We start from the raw sequence: 19,048 nt of genomic DNA, 5'->3' as shown, positions 1-19,048 counted from the left end.
AAATAAACCGCCTGTTCTGCAGGCTAGGCTGATGGTTAATTTAACCGGCTGAGATAGAATTTAAATCTGGCTTTATAAATTTCACATGAAAACAAAGACTTGGGTAAACTTTTATAGCTGCCAAGGCCAGAAAACCCAGCTGGGCTTGTTGATGAGCCAGCTTAGTGTTTTCTTAGCTACATCCCTGCAAAAGGACATACTGTAGAGATGAGTCACAGGGATGTGTAGGGGTTGAGTAGCAGCTCACGCAAGGTCTTATGTAATGCTTTGCTGCCCTTCTAAAGAACAATAGAATTAACAACAGGAACAATGCACCAACCCCAGAATTAGACTAGAGGACAAGTAGGATTACAACTTTACAGGGTTCAAATCGTGTTGTATCCTGTTTCTGACCTTTTTTTTGCTCAGGCTTCCTTTTCAATTGCTTTAGATGAAGTATGTAACTGCAAATAAATTATCTCATTCTCTTTCATTAACTCCTACTATAAGTGCCAATAAGCACATAATGCGATAACGTGGTCCAAACGTGGACAAATCTGCATTTTGAAAGCATAAAATTTTATCTCCCTCCTATTTGTTACTTGACTGAACACCCCAAAAATCCTATTTTTGCCTGATACAATCATCAGAAACCCAATCCATAAGGGTTTCTGCAATCATACAAATGTGGTATGCACATTATTCTTTAAGGATGGCAAATTCTTTGCCTCTCACACTCGATCCTGAACCAAAATAGTGGCTTACGTTGATATTTTTTAACGGGCCAAAATATACAATAAATTTGCCAAATCCAAAACGTTTTGCTCAGAAATGCTCAAATTTAATGTAGCAATGTTTTAGTAAGTAAATATAAAGTTTGCATTTTAGAGTAAGGTGCTCATTAAGGTGGCTTACCACAGTTTTGAGGAAGTAAATGGGCCCAACTTTTAACTCTTGGCATCCTTGAAGACCCAGGGGCAGTTAGTGGGGGCGAGGGAAAGTCCATACGCCCCTGGGTCTCCGAGGATTAACTCTTGCAAAATGTTCAGAAATGTGTTATCTTTCTCTTATTACTGTTTGATATAGCATACAACCATCATATGCGATATTCAACAATAAAAAATAATAAAAAAATCTTTGCAAGAATGTTTAATCAGAGCCAATTTGGGGGGGGGGGGGGGGAGGGGGTGTCACATTTTGTCACACCCAGGGTACTTGCCAGATTGTCATGTCGACATCCACACTGTTTCTACTAAAAGTGGCATTTTTTCGGATGAGCAGACAGCAGGAGGGGTGGGACAAGCCTGCAAAATATCTGCATAAATGTTGGAGTATCTAGCTCTTGGAAAAGAAAGATGTACAATGGATGCCATGTAGATTCTTCGGATTCGCGTGTTTTCGCCGCCAGATTATAAGGTTAGTATATTGTTGACTTAACAAAATGTCTTACAAAGGGAGGGGGGTCACGGGCACCCCAGGACCCCCCCCCCCCCAGATACGCCCTTGTCTCGCTTTTTCTTCCAAGGCTAAGAAAGTCTCGGGCTTTTTGAGTAGTCAAGGTCGTCACTTATTAAGTACAGATTTTTCGCTAAGTATTCGGAAGCGACTTATTAAGTTGTTCATGGCAAAACACAGCTGAACACTTTAATTTAAGCTCTGACAACTTTAAAAGACGCCGAATGAAGAATCACAGACGAGGCCCCGGTTGTTCAAAAGATGGACAACGCAATCCACCGGATAAATCACTATCCAGTCAGGCCCGGCCAGGGGTTTTGGGTATACGGTATCTTGGGTGTTTTTAACCAAGGTATTCAGTATCTTTTTGCCAAAACACGGGTATTAAGTATTTTGTTTTCCTGAATGTTTGGTATTCTGTATATAAGCGCAATGTTGGTGTTTTATTTTTTTTTAAATGTGTCTTATCCTCAGTGCTTGTGTCACTTTTAAAAAAATCATGAAAGATCTGCAGTTCTTGCGTCACTAAATCTGCATACGAGCGCATGCTGCGAGTGGTCATGAATGGTGGTTTTGACTTTGTCAAAGCTGTTAATAAGGGACAGACCATTATTTTTTGGAGGTGGGGAGGGGAACAAAAATTGAAAAAAAAAAGGCTCAAATAAATTGTTGCAGACATGAGAAAGAGAAAATAGATAGTTTGATGACAATAGATAGTCAGCCATTTATATTATGATATATCATCAACAGCACTCTTTTTGATGCCCAGGACACTGGAAATTGCATTTCCGATCTTCTAGATTTCAAAATTCTCTGGGGGAAAATGCCCCCAGACCCCCCTAGGAAAAGGGGCCTCACAGCCCCTTCTGTGGTCACATCAACCTATTTCCAATTGGAAGCAGCTTATAAAAATTGTCATTGAAAATCCTGAATTACTTTTTTGTATTACTGCAAAACTCCCTGATCAAATGAGGTGTGCGCTGGTCGCACAAAACACGTGGTAGATAAAAAGTTCAACTAAAGTAGTTCGTGCAGGTCCTGCTCACTGCAAAAATTAAAAAAAAAAAGAGGAAAAGGACATGCTTTGTTTTAAGTTCTATACATAAATTACCAACCAAGGCCACTATCTGGACACCAAAGAAAAAAATGTCTGAGGGAAGACACAGCCCGAAAAATATTGTTTACCCTGGCAACGACACATAAAAAAAATTGTTTCTCTTGAAAAAAATTTAGATCCCTCCCCCTCCAAATAAATAATGGTCCGTCCCCTAGTTACACCAGCCTTTGTTATCGGACATGGCTTTTAGGTAATAATTATAGGTATTTGGTATCAATTTTTTTGTAGTTTTCAGGTATATTGGTATCCCAGAGCAAAAAAATGGGGTATATTGGTATCCCACTACCCCCCCCCCCCTGGCTGGGCCTGTCCAGTGGATAGCGTAATACTTGAACAAAAGGGCCTAGAACAATATTCCTATTGAATCAGTCAGTCAGATAGCAACAAGAATTACGCAAGTGCAGATGGTTAGACCAATTACAATTTTCGTAATTAAATGTTTCTATTTGCCTTTGACAAAACACGACCTCACTTAAAGTAATTCGCCTTGGACAATCTTCGAACTTCGAGGTGGTCTGTTTTAATTAAAACTTGCCTTTAGGCCTAAACACGACAAATTGCTTCTACAAGCTCCTGTCCAGTTTTCCTTTGTAGTGTTAAACTTTGTATGACTCCACGTCCAGAAGGTCAAACAAAAAGAGCAGGGTTTATTTTTTGCCTCCTTAAGAAACTAGGCAAAAAATAAGACTGAGAAATAACTCGATAACAAACTTTCCTTTCTTATAATGTCAACAATGTTGAACACAACAATGAATGGGACTCCGCTGACTCCGTCATCCATAAAATTATCGAGCTGCTACAATTTTACAGCGGCAAACATCGGAACAACCTTCGCTTACTGGACCTTTAATACTGCCTGATGTTTATTGTCTCGCTGGCTGGAAACATCTTCATCGGAATAATTGTCTCCAGGCATAACTAATCGATGATCAATGACATCAACTGGTAATCAATGAGTAATCGATGGGTAATCAGTTGATTAGTCATTGATTATTGGCGATGATCAATGAGTAATCGATAAGTAATCGAAGCCCCAAAATTTTGTGGCCTATCGATTATTCATCGATGACATCGATTACTCATTAATGTAATTGATTACCCATTGATGTTATTGATTACTCATTGATGACCCATCGATTACTCATCGACTATTATACTGCGCACAAAAGACACATTTCTTGCTTTCTTGTACCATTTTTTTTCGTTCGTAATTTTTAAACCTATGTTAGACGTATTTTTCTTTATAACTGGTGTTCCTGTTGACGAAATTACGCCTTCACAAAAGGTCAAATAACCTACCAGCATGTCGAGACGTGAAGTGCTAATCACAAATACAGATGATTCTCAAATGTGCAATATTTCACTTTACTCAACTCTTTATTTAATAACATAACAACTGGTAAGAACCAACCAGTCTGAAATTGAAACTAACATGTACAGGTACGCTGACAAGAAATGACTACATGGTTACAGATTTTGTTCGGTGGATGTTTGTCAGCAAAGTAAAACTGCTTCTGCTTAGGGAAACAGCCGTCATAAGCAGTTACATTTCGCACCTGAACAGCTGCAAGCACTTTTACTGTTTGTGCCGCGCTTTTTTCACGTGTAACCATGGGTCATGATACGGTTTCAGCCACTAGATGATATCGATGAGTAATAAATGAAATCAATGACTAATCAATGCAATCAATGACTAATCGATGCAATCGATGACTAATCGATAACCAAAAATTTTGTGGCCTATCGATTAGTCATCGATTACTCATTGATCATCGGCAATAATCAATGACTAATCAATTGATTACCTATCGATTACCTATTGATTACTCAATGATTTCATTGATGTCATCGATTAGTTATGCCTGGTTGTCTACAAGACGAAAACCATGAGAAGACCTATCAACTTTTCATCTTAAACATGGCCATGTCCGATCTGTTGTTTTTAATTTTCCTGATTCCGCTTGATGTAACAAGGCTGTACGTCGACTCCTGGCTGATCAGTGGTCCTCATGGCGAGGCCATATGTAAGCTGGTTCCCTTCTTTCATGATGTCTCCTTTTCTGTGTCTATTCAGAGCCTGGTTCTGATAACAGTGGATCGATTTGGTGCTGTGGTGTTTCCCCTCCGTTCCCCACTTATCAGTTCAAAGCTGTGCCCCTTCTTCATTCTCGCGACTTGGATCGTCGCAATGGCTACCATCTCCCCTAACCTCTTCGTCTTTAAACTTGTTGAATATCAAGGAGGGCTGGTGTGTGCAGAGCAGTGGAATGAAGTCTTTGGAGACTCTTCGTCTTATGAAAACTACATGTTAGCAGTATTTGTTATAGGCATTTATACCCCTTTAGTGTTGATAGCCATACTTTACATTACCATTTATTTAAAGCTGAAGTCACAAACGATTCCAGGCGAGCAATCGGACAACGCGAGACAGCAACGCGTGAAAAGGGAACAAAATGTGCTGAAGATGGCCATTGCTATTGTCTTAGGGTTTGCAGTATGCTGGCTGCCTTACAGTATCTGGTTTATTCTGTTCCTCTTTGTACCGGACATACGGTCTTGTGGCTTCCAATACTTCTGGTTTGTTGCCTGTTTTGGGGTGCACGCAAATTGCGCTATAAATCCTTGCATCTGCTTTCTCCTCAGTGACAATTATCGGCAAAGTCTAAGGAATATTCTAAGAAGTTTTTGAGCACTTGTTGGGCAATCAGGCCACTTTAAAAAAGTCAACTGAACAATGGCTATCTTTAACACACTTCGTTCCCTTTACACGCGGGAAAAGGGATGTGAATGTGAATCAGTGTACACCAGAGAATATCTGCAGACCCGCGGGTCTATAAGCCTTCCTTGAACACTGGTTACAAAATTATCTTATAGTTATTTTGTAAACTTCATCTGTAATTTATTGGCAAACTCTACAGAAAGTTTTTTTAACCATTCTTTGTTCACTGGCCATTAAGTTACTTTGTACAGTTGTAGTTTATTCAGTTTACGAGTCACAGGTGCATGAAACTTTCGTTATTTGAAAACAAGCCTCCATGTTTATCAGGGAGTATTCACGTGAGAAAGTTCAGATCGTGTATACAAAACGAAGTTCGGTTTACTTTGGCCGGTCTTTGTCGGTGTGTTTGGAGAATTGTGGCAAAAACAAGAAGTAAAACGAAACTTCTTAAAACAAAAAGGCATAAAAATCAACATCTACCGTCAGTCGCAGTGAAACGCAGTGATACCACACAAAGTATTCAAGTAATGCGGATTCACACTTGAACGAAAACAGTGACGGATTTACAGATTTGGTCAAAACAATAGCACGGATCGGCGGATTTGCTACTCCTATTCACCTCCCGGCTCCCTACAAGTCACATGCTATTGTTTGTATTCTTGGATGGAATCTCTTTTTTGCAAGACTGACTTGTATGTTCGAGAAAAATGCCTGATTCTGCCACCTGCTTGGGCTAATACAATTTTGTTCTAAGCAGAATTGAAGAAGTGGACGCGCAAAAAAACGTGTGGTAGGGGGTGGGGTGGGGCGGGGGTCTGAAGGTGGGTAAAGGGGCGTAATTCCTGCTCAATTTTCGTTAAGGCACTTTTCGTTTCTTGCTCGCATATGTTTGAGGGTATAACAATTCCTCGTGTTCTACTAGTCACTCGCATTGAAAAGCTTCGAAAACCGTCTAAATAATGAATTGCTAGAAAACGGCGAGATTCACAGGTTCTGTCGCCAACTACAGCGATATGCTTTCAACCGCTTAATGAAGGCAAATATCCCTTTTATGGTCTTTTATTAATGGTTTTTATCAATTTTTATGTGTCGCCTCTTTACGGACCAAGAGAGGCGTGGTGGCCCAATGGTTAGCGCGCCAGACTCCCGATCCAGCGGTCCGGGTTCGACAAGACTCTCACTCTCATAGTGCCTCTCTCTACCCAGGTGTATAAATGAGTACCGGCGAATTTACAGCTGGCGGGTAACCCTGCGATGGATTAGCATCCCATCCAGGAGGAAGTAAAAATACTCCTAGTCGCTTCATGCTACTGGAGCCACTTGGCTCGACAACATGCTTTACCTTTTTACCTTTACGGATCAAAGTTACTTGAGTAATAAAACTCGTTATTTGGTGAATACGATGTCAAAACTAATAACTGATGATATAAAGTCATTTCTGCCATCCAACATGTAAAATAATTGCCATATCTTAGGTCACTCATGTTTTGGGCAAGCCACAATAAAGGTTATTTAGCTTACACCAATTCTACATAAAGTTAATTACATAAGACAGTTGCCTTCCACTGACCCTTAATAGGCTGCGCACTGCAGGAAATGGAGTAGTTAATGAGCTTTGAGAGGAGCCGAGAAACCGTCACAGGTGCAGAAAATTAACTAGGCGAAAAGTATTGCGTTTTGTTTTAGCCTGCCAAATTATTTGTTTGCCTTTTCTTAACTAGAAAAAAAGATAGGTCCCCGTTTTAGCAATTCATTGCAATAGAACAGTGTGCGAGAGCCAGTAACCAGCTGAAACATGAATGCTTGAATAATGTCTTGAGTTAATTCCAATCTGCAACATAAATAGAATATGCTATTTGCTCCTAAAAGTCAAGATCAAATTATCAGAGAGTTCACCTAGGACTGTCCACAATGATGACACTTTCTTTGCCCCTCAGACTCAATCATGAACCAAAATAGCAACTTTGCTAGTTGATTTTCAAGAAGGGCAAAGAATACAAGCAATATAAAAAATCATTTTTCTTGGCCAAATCCAAGACGTTTTCCTCAGAAATACTCTAATTTAACGTAGCAGTGTTTTAGATAGAACATTTGTTGGATAAGGTGCTTGTTAAATATCATTACATTTTTTGTGCACCGCCTTCTCACTACAAGCTAACTATTGTGCGTGATACTTATGGGACACTTATGGAGAAAACAAGAGTCGCGAATTCCTTTTTTAGTGTTCGGAAACGACGAATAAAGCTTTCTATGACACAGCATAGCAAGACACTTAACTTGAAGCTCTTTGACAACCTTCAAGTTAAAAGGACGCCGTGAATAAAAAAAAAAAAGAAGCTAATAAATTACTGGTCAAAAGAATACTCCTATTGGATCAGTACAAGTGAGATAGCACCAATTATGCAAGGGCAGATGGTCAGACCACCTTGAAACTCTCGTAATTAAATGTTTCTTCATTCTTTTGACGAAAAAGCAACGTCACTTTCAGAAAGAGAAACTTCAAATTTTGCATAATCTTCGAGGTAGTCTATTTTAATTGAAAGTTGCCTTTCAGGTCTGAAACACGACAAATAGCTATTAGTTTTCCATAATTTATACAGTGTCATCGCCAGCGGTCAATAATCAGTGAAAGCAGTCCAAAAATAATCACTAACACTTTGTATGACTTCACTTCCAGAAGGCCAAACAAACAGAGCAGCGTTTGTTCCTTAAGAAAACAAGCAAAAAATAGCCTTTGTAAGATTGAGAAATAACTCGATAACCAACTTTATTATATAATTTCGACAATGTTGAACACAACGATGAATGGGACACAGTCTTTCACACAGTCATCAAGCTGCTACAATCCTACAGCAAAAAGAATCGGAACAACCTTCGCTTACTGCCTGATCTTTGTTGTCTCGATGGCTGGAAACATCTTCATCGGAATAATTGTCTACAAGACGAAAACCATGAGAAAACCCATCAACTTTTTAATCGTAAACATGGCCATGTCCGATCTGCTGTTTCCGATTTTTCTGATCCCGAGAAAACTAGCAGGCCCTCCTGGCTGATCAGTGGTCCTCTTGGCCAGACCTTATGTAAGTTGGTTCCATTCTTACGAGAAGTCTCCCTTGTTGTGTCTATTGAGTGCCTTGTTCTGATAGCAGTAGATCGATTTGGAGCTGTGGTATTTCCCCTCAGTTCCCCACTCATCAGTTCAAAGCTGTGCCCGTTCTTCATTCTCGCCACTTGGATCGTCGCGGTTGCTGCCTTCTCCCCTTATCTCTTCGCCCACAAACTTGTTGAATATCAAGGAGGGCTAATGTGTGTAGAGAAGTGGAATGAAGTCTTTGGAGAATTCTCGTCTTATGCAAATTACATGTTAGCACTTTGTGTTGTAGGCATCTTTATCCCGTTGGTGTTGATAACCATACTTTACATTATCATCTACTTAAAGCTCAAGTCACAGACCATGCCAGGCGAGCAATCTGCCAACGCGAGACAGCAACGCGTGAAAAGGGAACGAAATGTGCTGAAGATGGCCATTGCTATTGTGTTAGGCTTTGCAGTATGCTGGCTGCCTATCACTATCGGCAGAATTCTGATCTTCATTGTACATGTATCGGACATATGGTCTTGTGGCTTACGGTACTTCGGGTCGGTTGCCATGCTTATGTCTCAGGCAAATTGTGCTATAAATCCTTGCATCTGCTTTCTTTCCAGTGGAAATTATCGACAAAATCTCAGGAATCTTTTTAAACAGGCCTTTGAGCATTCCAGAGGGTAATCACGCCACACCGAGTCAAATTTCACGAGTGGTTCGTTAAAAAAAAACTGAACACCAGTATTAATACTAGGTCAAACGGTCAAAAGACATGCGATTTAGGAATAGATAGATAGATAGAAAGATTGATAGATAGATCGATCTTATTTAAAACTGCTTTGTATCTGGTACGATGATGTCAAAACTAATAACTGATGATATAAAGTCATTTCTGCCAACCGACATGTAAAAAATTGCCGTATCTTAGGTCACTCATGTTTTGGGCAAGCCACAATAAAGGTTATTTATCTTACACCAATTCTACATAAAGTTAATTACATAAGACAGTTGCCTTCCACTGACCCTCAATAGGCTGCGCACTGCAGGAAATGGAGTAGTTAATGAGCTTTGAAAGGAGCCGAGAAACACAGGTGCAGAAAATTAACTAGGCGAAAAGTATTGCGTTTTGTTTTAGCCTGCCAAATCATTTGTTTGTCTTTTCTTAACTAGAAAAAAAGATAGGTCCCCGTTTTAGCAATTCATTGCAATAGAACAGTGTGCGAGAGCCAGTAACCAGCTGAAACATGAATGCTTGAATAATGTCTTGAGTTAATTCCAATCTGCAACATAAATAGAATATGCGTTTTGCTCCTAAAAGTCAAGATCAAATTATCAGAGAGTTCACCTAGGACTGTCCACAATGATGACACTTTCTTTGCCCCTCAGACTCAATCATGAACCAAAGTAGCAACTTTGCTAGTTGTTTTTCAAGTACTTTTAACAGGGCAAAGAACACAAGCAATTTGAAAAATCATTTTTCTTGGCCAAATCCAAGACGTTTTCCTCAAAAATTCTCAAATTTAACGTAGCAATGTTTTAGTACATAGAACATTTGCATTTTAGGATAATTAAGATGCTCGTTTTTAGATATCATAACAATTTTTGAGCACCACCTTCTCATTGGTCAACTATTTCGCACGATACTTACGGAGAAGACAAGAGGCGCGAATTACTTTTTTACCGAATGGTAATGAGGTTATGTTATGGGCCGCATTTTCTCACTCGAACACTCACTCACTCGATTCTGATATCAAACCGCAATTAATTTAGCATTAAAACGAGAAACGTGCTGACAGAAAGGTCCTTTAAGCCTCGATCAAACGGTCATGATAGTTGATGATAGTTCGCTGCTTCCAACTATCATTCACTATCATATTGACTATCATGTTTGTGATCAAACGCTCCATTTCATTTTTTGTTTTTCTCGTTCTCAACTCCACTATCACTTGGTGCAGAAATGTTTTCATGTTTTTTCCTTGTTTTCGATACTTTCACGCCATCTCTTGCTTCTGGCAGTGATATTTTCAGTGCTTTCTCGGCAATGTTTTTACTCTTCTTCTAATTCCCACTCACTTTCTCGTTTTCAGCTTCACTATAGTCCAAATATTAATCTAAATTTCGGTTTTCTTCTTCACCGAACGATAGAATTTCCTTTGCGGCAGCCATGAATCTTGGATTGAGCCCGTCTTTGACTGAACCACTGACCGACAAACTATCATGCGCTATCATCCCCGCGATCAAACGGTAAAAACTATCATCAACTATCATGTCGAATTTGAGCACGTCCAAACTGCATGATAGTTGGTGATAGTTGATGATAGTGCATGATAGTTCGTGTTCAAACGCGCGTGATAGTTGGAACTCTCATCAACTATCATCAACTATCATGACCGTTTGATCGGGGCTTTAAACGCATTCAGCACATGTCAATCAAATCTCAACCTCGTTCCAGGGTCTCTCTCTTTCAGGGAACTAAATTGAATTTCACAAAACAAATCGAAAGAGGATCACTTCCACTTATCCTCTGGTGATAAAAGAGAAAAGAATTCGCTCAACGAAGCCTCAGAGCATAGGCTATCAATTACCCATTCACGTAAGAAAACATTCAAAGACGCGTTTTAGTAAACACAACATTCATGCACGTTTTTTTTTCGCGTCACATCATCTTCGTGTCACGTCATCCGTTCTTCATCTTTTTGAGTCGTGCAGAAACGCGCATCTTTCTCTCAAATTTTAATGGCTGCTTAAAATAACGCTATACGTGCTGGCAGAAAAGTAAACATATTCACAAAACAAATTTACTTAATGCTAAAAAGGATCAAAGGTTACACTTAAATATTTTTTGTGATAAAATAGAATTCGCGCTACGAAGTCTGAGAGCACGAACCATCAATGACGCAATTCCCATGGAAATTCACAGGGAAATAAAGTGAGATTGTGTTACATTATTGAACGCTTATTTGAAGAAAAAAACTATCAATGACCCATTCACGCAAGAAAACATTCGAAGGCAAATTAAGTGAGATTGTGACATTACTGATAGCACCAATGAACTACATATAGTTACGCTTAAAAACTGTTAAAATTATTACGCTCGCCTTGTGACGTGTTTTAGTCAACACAACATCCACGGCACGTTTTTGTTTCGCGTCACATCACCTCGTGTCACGTCATCCGTTTTTCATCTTTTTGACTCGAGCAGATACACGAAGTGCTCGGGCGTATCTTTTCTCTCAATTTTTTTTCGCTGCTCAAAAATAACGCTATACGTGCTGACAGAAAAGTAAACATATTCACAAAACAAATTTACTTACGGTAATGCTTAAAAGGATCAAAGGTAATACACTAACCGGTAAATATTTTGGTTGTGAAAACTGAATAGCGCTACGACCCCTGAAAGCACGAGCCATCAATGTCGCAACTCACGTGGAAAAATAAAGCAAAGTGAGATTGCTTTACTTTATTGGACACTTATTTAGAAAAAATGCGGAGGTCGGCACTTCATCCATCGAATTACCATGAGGTTGCTCGAAGAGCCTTTGATTAGTATTTGGAAACGACTAATTAAGGTTTTCATGGCACAACACAGCTGAACACTTTAATTGAAGCTTTTTGACAACCTTCATATAAAAAAGACGCAGTGAATATAAATCATATAGCTGCCTACAAGTCGAGCTTACAGAGCGCGAAGGAAACCGGAAACAAGAAGCGAACGACTTTTAGAAAGTCTATATAAATCACAGACCAAAAGGATGCTCCTATTGAAAGAGTACAAGTGTGAAAGCACCTATTGTGAAATTGCAGATGGTCAGACCACCTTGAAGGTCCTGTAGTTAAGTATTTCTACTTTCCTTCGTTAAAAAAGCGACGTCACGCGGCTTTGGGAAATGAAACCTTCAATCTTGGACAATCTTCGAAGTAATCTATTTTAAATAAAAACTTACCTTTTTGGCCTGAACACGAAAAATAGCTGCGTGTTTTGCTTTGTCAGCTTTGTGCAGTGTCATCACCAGCGGTCAATAGTCGCTGAAACGAGTCCAAAAGAAATTACTCAAACTTGTATGACTCCACTTCCAGTATAAGCTAAATAGATGGAGCAGAGTTTGCCACTCAAGAAACTAAGCAAAACACTAACCTGTGTAAGATTGGGAAATAACTCGATGACAAACTCTAATATCTAAAGTCGACAATGTTGAACACAACGATGAATGGGACACAGTCATTAATGCAGTCATCAAGCTGCTACAATCCTACAGCGGCAAACATCGGACAAACCTTCGCTCTCTGCCTGATCTTTGTTGTTTCGATAGCTGGAAACATCTTCATCGGAATAATTGTCTACAAGACGAAAACCATGAGAAAACCCATCAACTTTTTAATCGTGAACATGGCCATGTCCGATCTGCTGTTTCCGATTTTCTGGATACCGCAGATAATAACAGAGTTGTACGTCGACTCCTGGCTGATCAGTGGTCCTCTTGGCCAGGCCTTATGTAAGTTGGTTCCCTTCTTACAAAGTGTCTCCCTTGGTGTCTCCATCCAGAGCCTGGTTCTGATAGCGGTGGATCGATTCGCTGCTGTGGTATTTCCCCTCAGTTCACCACTCATCAGTTTAAAGCTGTGCCCCTTCTTTATTCTTGCCACTTGGATCGTCGCGATGGCTATCTTCTCCCCTTATCTCTTCGCCTACAAACTTGTTGAATATCCAGGAGGGCAAGTGTGTGTTGGGCTGTGGATGGAAGTCTTTGGAGACTCCTCGTTTTATGCAAATTACATGTTAGCAGTATTTGTTTTAGGCTTTTTTATCCCGGTGGTGTTGATAGCCATACTTTACATTATCATTTATTTACAGCTGAAGTCATACACCGTGCCAGGCGAGCAATCAGCCAACGCGAGACAGCAACGCAAGAAAGGGGAACGAAATGTGCTGAAAATGACCGTTGCTATTGTTTTAGGGTTTGCAGTATGCTGGCTGCCCCAAAGTATCGGGAGGATTTTGATCTACTTTGTATCGGACAAATGGTCTTGTGGCTTCCAATATTTCTGGTTTGTTGCCTCCTTTATGGCTTACGCAAATTGTGCTATAAACCCTTGCATCTGTTTTATTTTCAGTAAATACTATCGTCAAAGTCTCAGGGGTCGTCTAAGTTGCATTTGAGCACACAGTCAGTAATCAGGCCAAACCTACTGAAATTAAGTAGGTTTAAGTAGTGATTTGAATAAAAGCTAATAAGCAATAAAGTGAAATCGAGTTTCTCCACTGGTATTGAGACTAGGTCGAATGACCAAAAGACATTAGATGCTAGCACCGGATCGAGAATCAAAACGCAAAATATAATAACGTACTAATTTGACATAAATTAAAATTCAACGAGGCAGAGAGAAGCCCCTTTTCCGTTTCCATTTAAACAGTTATATATACAGACATGCATTGCATGGACGTTTTGGAAGACCTAGTGATTTTGTTAAACATTACTACTGATGAAGGCAGCAATGCCGAAACGTGCATTCCCTTTCCACGGCCATTCTGTAAAGCTTCCGGCCTGGTATTTCCGATTTAGCAAAAAAAATAAACAACTTCTCTATTTCTCTCCCCCACTCTGCATTTTCTCTTTTAATGCCATTAGGTTGCCTGTTTATCTCAACAGTATGATAATCCACTCGGGTGCATAAAACGTTCTTATTTAAAAAAAAAACCGCCATGTTTTCAACCCAAGTCTGAACCTGATTCTGGGAAACAATGAGCCTACAGAAGTCATGTGCTATGGATCGTAGCTAAAAAGACTGATCCGCATATTCGAGAAAACTGTCTAATTCTGCGTGATTAGCGCGCGCACATAAAAACATGGCGGCTTCTTCTTTACAGCTGGACCTCGCCAGAGAAGTAAATCGTCATTATTTCGAAGACGAGTATGGTGATACCATTTTTCTTGTTGTTTTGAATTGAGTAGTAATCGTCTTTCTGTAGCAAATATACCTGATTGAAGAAACGTTGACCCCCGAGAAGCATAAACCATGAACGATGCGACCCAAATGTTTACTGGGAAATCCGAAAAAAAACATCCCCGTCTGTGACAGATCTAGAATAAACATGATGCCTGTGTAAGCCATGTTGCGTAAATCATGCTCTTTAGGACCCAAAAGAAGAAAATATCTTGATTATCACTAAATGGAATATTTCTCAGCGCACCTATGCTGCCTTCCCAGAATGCCATTCGGACTTATCGTTCATGGTTTATGCTTTTCCTAGGGTCAACCTTCCTTCAATTAGGTGTATATGAAACGTGAATTTAGCAAGCTATCGTGACTATAATCATAAGGATTTATAAAGATTTATTGGCTACCAAAAAGGGTGCTGTTGCTCCCAAACGAGCATGGGCACCCACCATTTTTATTTCAAAATTAAAGCTCCTATAACATAAACAATCAATAGACAAGGCTTGACAATCATCTCAGTGCAGGTTTATTTCATTGGAATTACCTTAATCTGCATATTCATTAATCATCGCAACTACAACGTTAACAAAAAAAGCTTTTAACAACAATTATTGCCAGTCTTCTTCAGAAACATTATTCAACATTTGATTTCATTATTTAACTTAGGGCCTGTTTATATAATTATATGGAGGGCGAGGAGAGTTGTCCCTGGTGGGAGGGTTACCCTCCATACCGAGCCACCACGGGCGAGAGAGCTTTTCTTGCGTTTCTTTATAAATAGCTTCGAACTGTTTATATGAGAAATTACAAAGTTGGTTCGGGGGGCAGGTTGACCCTGGGTTGAGCTGAGGGTCACTCGCTTTGAAGATAGGGTGACCCTGGAGAGCGAGCCAACTTTTTCCATATAAGCAGTTTGGTTATTTTTTCCTCGCCTACAAGGGACAAGTTGACACATACGGAGCGTGGGCAAATGCTGCAATCGGGCAAAACAACATTACAGATAATTTGAAATCGAAGCTGGCGGTAAATTTATACACTGAAAATTGTCTTCGTCGATGTTTCAGCGTTCCTGATTTTAGAAAAGGCCGCCATAATAGATAGTTCAGTTAAAATAACTCTCGCCAGTCTTTTGAACCGACAGGGCCAAGTTTTAACTCGGTCAACAGGGACAACTCTCTCATATAAATGCTCGGCAAAAGATGGCCCGGTAATATGATCGACATTTCAAACATATATCTGATATAAAATAAAAAACTTTCTCAAGTCAATATGCCCACTTATAACATAGAAAATTTCTGATTGCATTTTTTGTAGGAGTAATTAAAAAAACTCGGGCTTCGTGTTTTATTGGGTTTCCAAACACTCGAAAAAAATAAAAGCACTCGGCCTCGTTTCTTTAAATATTACATGAGCTGTTATGCAACAAAAGTTTACTCACTTAATGCAAGGCCGGAAATTTTCGAGAACGGGAAATATCCTCCTTCAAATTTGTCAAAATTCCCTGTGTCATTCTAATGGCTGATGAGAAGCAAACAGCTGTCCATTGTATTTTCCTCATAAGTTATAAATTAATTGCTCCCGCCTTCGGTAGAACATAAATACAGTGTTGTTTCCTCGTTAGCAAACATGAGCAAACAAGAAGAAACACAGCTTTTGAAAGAAATATCTGAAAAAGAAACTGAAATACGAAAATGTCGATAAACGTGAGCACAACAACGAATGAGACACAGCTATCAAGCTGTAGGTACAATCCTACAGCGGCAAATATCGGACAAACCTTCGTTCTCTGCCTGATCTTTGTTGTTTCGATAGCTGGAAATATCTTCATCGGAATAATTGTCTACAAGACGAAAACCATGAGAAAACCCATCAACTTTTTAATCGTAAACATGGCCATGTCCGATGTGCTGTTTACGATTTTTACAGCACCATGGAACGTTACAGAGCAGTTCGACGACTACCTGCTGATCAGTGGTCCTCTTGGCCAGGCCTTATGTAAGCTGCTTCCCTTCTTACAAGATATCTCCATGATTGTGTCTATTCAGAGCCTGGTTCTGATAGCAGTGGATCGATTTGGTGCTGTGGTATTTCCCCTCCGTTCCCCACTCATCAGTTCAAAGCTGTGCCTTATCGTCATTCTCGCCACTTGGATCGTCGCGATGGCTATCTTCTCGCCATTTCTTTTCGCCAACAAACTTGTTGAATATCCAGGAGGGCTGGCGTGCGAGGACCGTTGGAATGAAGCCTTTGGAGAGTCCTCGTCTTCTGTAAATTACATTTTAGCAACAACTGTTGTATTCATTTATACCCCTTTAGTGTTATTAGCCATACTTTACACTATCATTGTCTTAAACCTCAGGTCGCAGTCGATTCCAGGCGAGCAATCGGACAACGCGAGACAGAGAGCGAAATGTGCTAAAGATGGCAATTGCCATTGTGTTAGAGTTTGCAGTATGCTGGGTTCCTCTCAGTATCGGGTGGATTCTTTTGGACTTTTTACCGGACATAAGGTCTTGCGGCTTCCAATACTTCGGGGTTGTTGCCTCTTTTATGGCTCAAGAAAGTTGTGCTATAAATCCTTGCATCTGCTTTCTTTTCAGTGAAAATTATTGCCAAAGTCTCAGGGGTTTTCTTAGTTGTTTTTCTAGGGATAATCGGGTCACACCTAGGTAAATTTAAGGAGAGGTTCGTAAAAACAATCACCTTAAATCAAGTCTCCATTAGTATCGTTACTAAGTCAATCGGCCAAAGGATGCGATTGATGCATTTTAAGATCCTATAATCTGTATCGGTCAAATGGTCTTGTGTCTTCGGCTACTTCTTCTTTATGCCTCAAACAAATCATGTTTGCTGTAAACCTTTCTTCTGTTTTATTTTCAGTGAAAATTATCACAAAAGACTCAGGAATCTTCTTCGATTGTCTTGAGCAAACAAAGGGGGAATCAGGCCATACCCAGCCAAATTTAACGAGTGGTTCATAAAAACAATCAACTAAAATCTCCAAGTAAGTCTCCACTAGTATCGATACTAGGTCAAACAACAAAACGACATTTGATTGAGGAATGAATTTTAACATGCCAGTATCTCAAAATCTTACTTAAAATCCATTCTAACCCAAGACGCTAAATTTGATTTTGTTCTAAATGATCACAAATTAAATTTGAACGAGGCCGAGAAGCCCTTTTTCCATTTAACTGCAGGTATACATAGGGAGTATCGGTGGAGCTTAACTTGTAAATAGTATTTATTTCAAAACTTCTTTGTATTTGATTCGAGGTCCTAAAAAAATCGCACAACGATTTTAACCGTTCTTTAAACAATGTCTTTACGCGATCATGTTATTGTAGTTATTTTTAATCTATATATGTAGATTTCTAGCAAAATACCCCCACCTACGTACAGGGGGGGGGGGGGTGAATGGAACCCCTCCACGGAGTTTTCGTTATATTAAAGCTTAGCGAAATTATTTACACTGAGAAGAAAGCCCGTAACTCACTCTACAAGATGACATAATTTTAATTGGTTGTGACGTCATATGACGTCATTAGAGCCGCCATCTTGGATTTCAACATTTTCTTAGAAAGTCACAAAATAACGGAAATTAATGCAAAATCAAGCCAGAATGCTAATGGCATATAAAAATAAATAAATCGTGCAATTCTGTTTCAAAAAACTGGAAAAAATAAAGAAAAATGTTAAAAGGAGGATTTTTGGCAAGAACTTCTTGTATTTATGACGTTGCCATGACATCGTCGAATATCATGAACACTTGACTGACATATCAAAATTTCCGAAGAGGATGGACGAACAGCTACTGAACGTTTCAGCATTGTAGAGTAAATCCTTTTTTTAAAATTTGGAAAAAAACCTTACCGAGGGGGTGGCATCCACCTCCTCCCCCCCTTGTACGTCCGAGGGTTAACATCGGTCGATCGACCTGTAAAAATTGTAAATAATGGAGTCATGGAGAACGGGGTTTAACCGTTGTTTGGGCACTGACTTTACATGTACATGTTGTAGGTATTTGTAGACTGCATTAGTACATTCCAGTTGAACTAAAACTCGTTAATAGAATTTGTTTCAAGTCTTAAGTTTGTATGTGATTCAAAACACACTTACAAAACTTTGCAGAACGGTTTGTAAAACCACGCAATAAGTAAAACACACAATAAAGTTAATACTTAATAATATACATACAAAAATTTATGCATGCTCATTGGCTGAGAGCACGTCAACTAATCCCAAACAGTGCAGAAAGTTGAAAGTGAGTGCAAAAAGTTGAAATTGAGTGCAGAAAGTTGAAATTAAATTGATTGACAGGAAAGTCGGAAAGCGCGCCAAAACAAAATGGCGGCCGATGTCGGAGTGTTTCAGAGAGAGCAAAAATCGAGCAAAACATAACGATTCATGAAAAGTTTGACCGATTTAACGAAAGTTATAAGTATATAAACCAAAGTAATAGGAATTGGACGTTTGTACAGCACAAGAGAGGCTTTACGAAACTACTGAAGTTACCAATTAATCATGGATTTTCTGTCGTGACGACTCGTAAAGAAGAAAGATTAACAGAGTTGTACGTCGACTCCTGGCTGATCAGTGGTCCTCTCGGCCAGGCCTTATGTAAGCTTCTTCCCTTCTTATTTAATGCCTCCCTTTCTGTGTCTGTTCAGAGCCTAGTTCTGATAGCAGTGGATCGATTTGGTGCTGTGGTATTTCCCCTCCGTCCCCCACTTATCAGTTCAAAGCTGTGCCCCTT

At 39.6% G+C, this 19,048-nt stretch overlaps 2 protein-coding genes and 1 pseudogene across 2 annotated transcripts; all 3 read left to right on the top strand.

Annotated features, from left to right (window-relative positions):
• Nucleotides 1-4,469: 4,469 nt before the first annotated feature.
• LOC144659376 (substance-K receptor-like) lies at nucleotides 4,470-5,240 on the top strand. The gene has a single exon (XM_078519785.1). It carries the CDS (start codon nucleotides 4,470-4,472, stop codon nucleotides 5,238-5,240), a length of 771 nt encoding a protein of 256 aa, XP_078375911.1.
• A 2,784-nt stretch (nucleotides 5,241-8,024) lies between these two features.
• On the top strand, nucleotides 8,025-9,191 carry LOC144660354 (QRFP-like peptide receptor; annotated as a pseudogene).
• Nucleotides 9,192-12,403: 3,212 nt separating this feature from the next.
• Nucleotides 12,404-13,502, top strand: LOC144659375 (RYamide receptor-like). The gene is made up of 3 exons (XM_078519784.1): nucleotides 12,404-12,848; nucleotides 13,208-13,318; nucleotides 13,468-13,502. Exons 1-3 carry the CDS (start codon nucleotides 12,545-12,547, stop codon nucleotides 13,500-13,502), a joined length of 450 nt encoding a protein of 149 aa, XP_078375910.1. The 5' UTR covers nucleotides 12,404-12,544.
• Nucleotides 13,503-19,048: the final 5,546 nt, after the last annotated feature.

Source organism: Oculina patagonica, chromosome 7 (genome assembly GCF_052425735.1).
Source record: "Oculina patagonica isolate OP01 chromosome 7, crgOcupat, whole genome shotgun sequence".
Classification (NCBI taxonomy): Eukaryota; Metazoa; Cnidaria; class Anthozoa; order Scleractinia; family Oculinidae; genus Oculina; species Oculina patagonica.
Note: the sequence above shows the minus strand (reverse complement) of the source record. Positions and strands in the feature narration are given on the sequence as shown.

Bases quoted from the DNA above. Each gene is read 5' to 3' on its own strand.
- LOC144659376 (XM_078519785.1), top strand. From the start codon at position 4,470: ATGGCCATGTCCGATCTGTTGTTTTTAATTTTCCTGATTCCGCTTGAT.
- LOC144659375 (XM_078519784.1), top strand. From the start codon at position 12,545: ATGTTGAACACAACGATGAATGGGACACAGTCATTAATGCAGTCATCA. The intron at 12,849-13,207 runs GTAAGTTGGTTC...ATTTATTTACAG, and splicing joins TCCTCTTGGCCAGGCCTTAT to CTGAAGTCATACACCGTGCC. The intron at 13,319-13,467 runs GTATGCTGGCTG...TTTTATTTTCAG, and splicing joins CTATTGTTTTAGGGTTTGCA to TAAATACTATCGTCAAAGTC.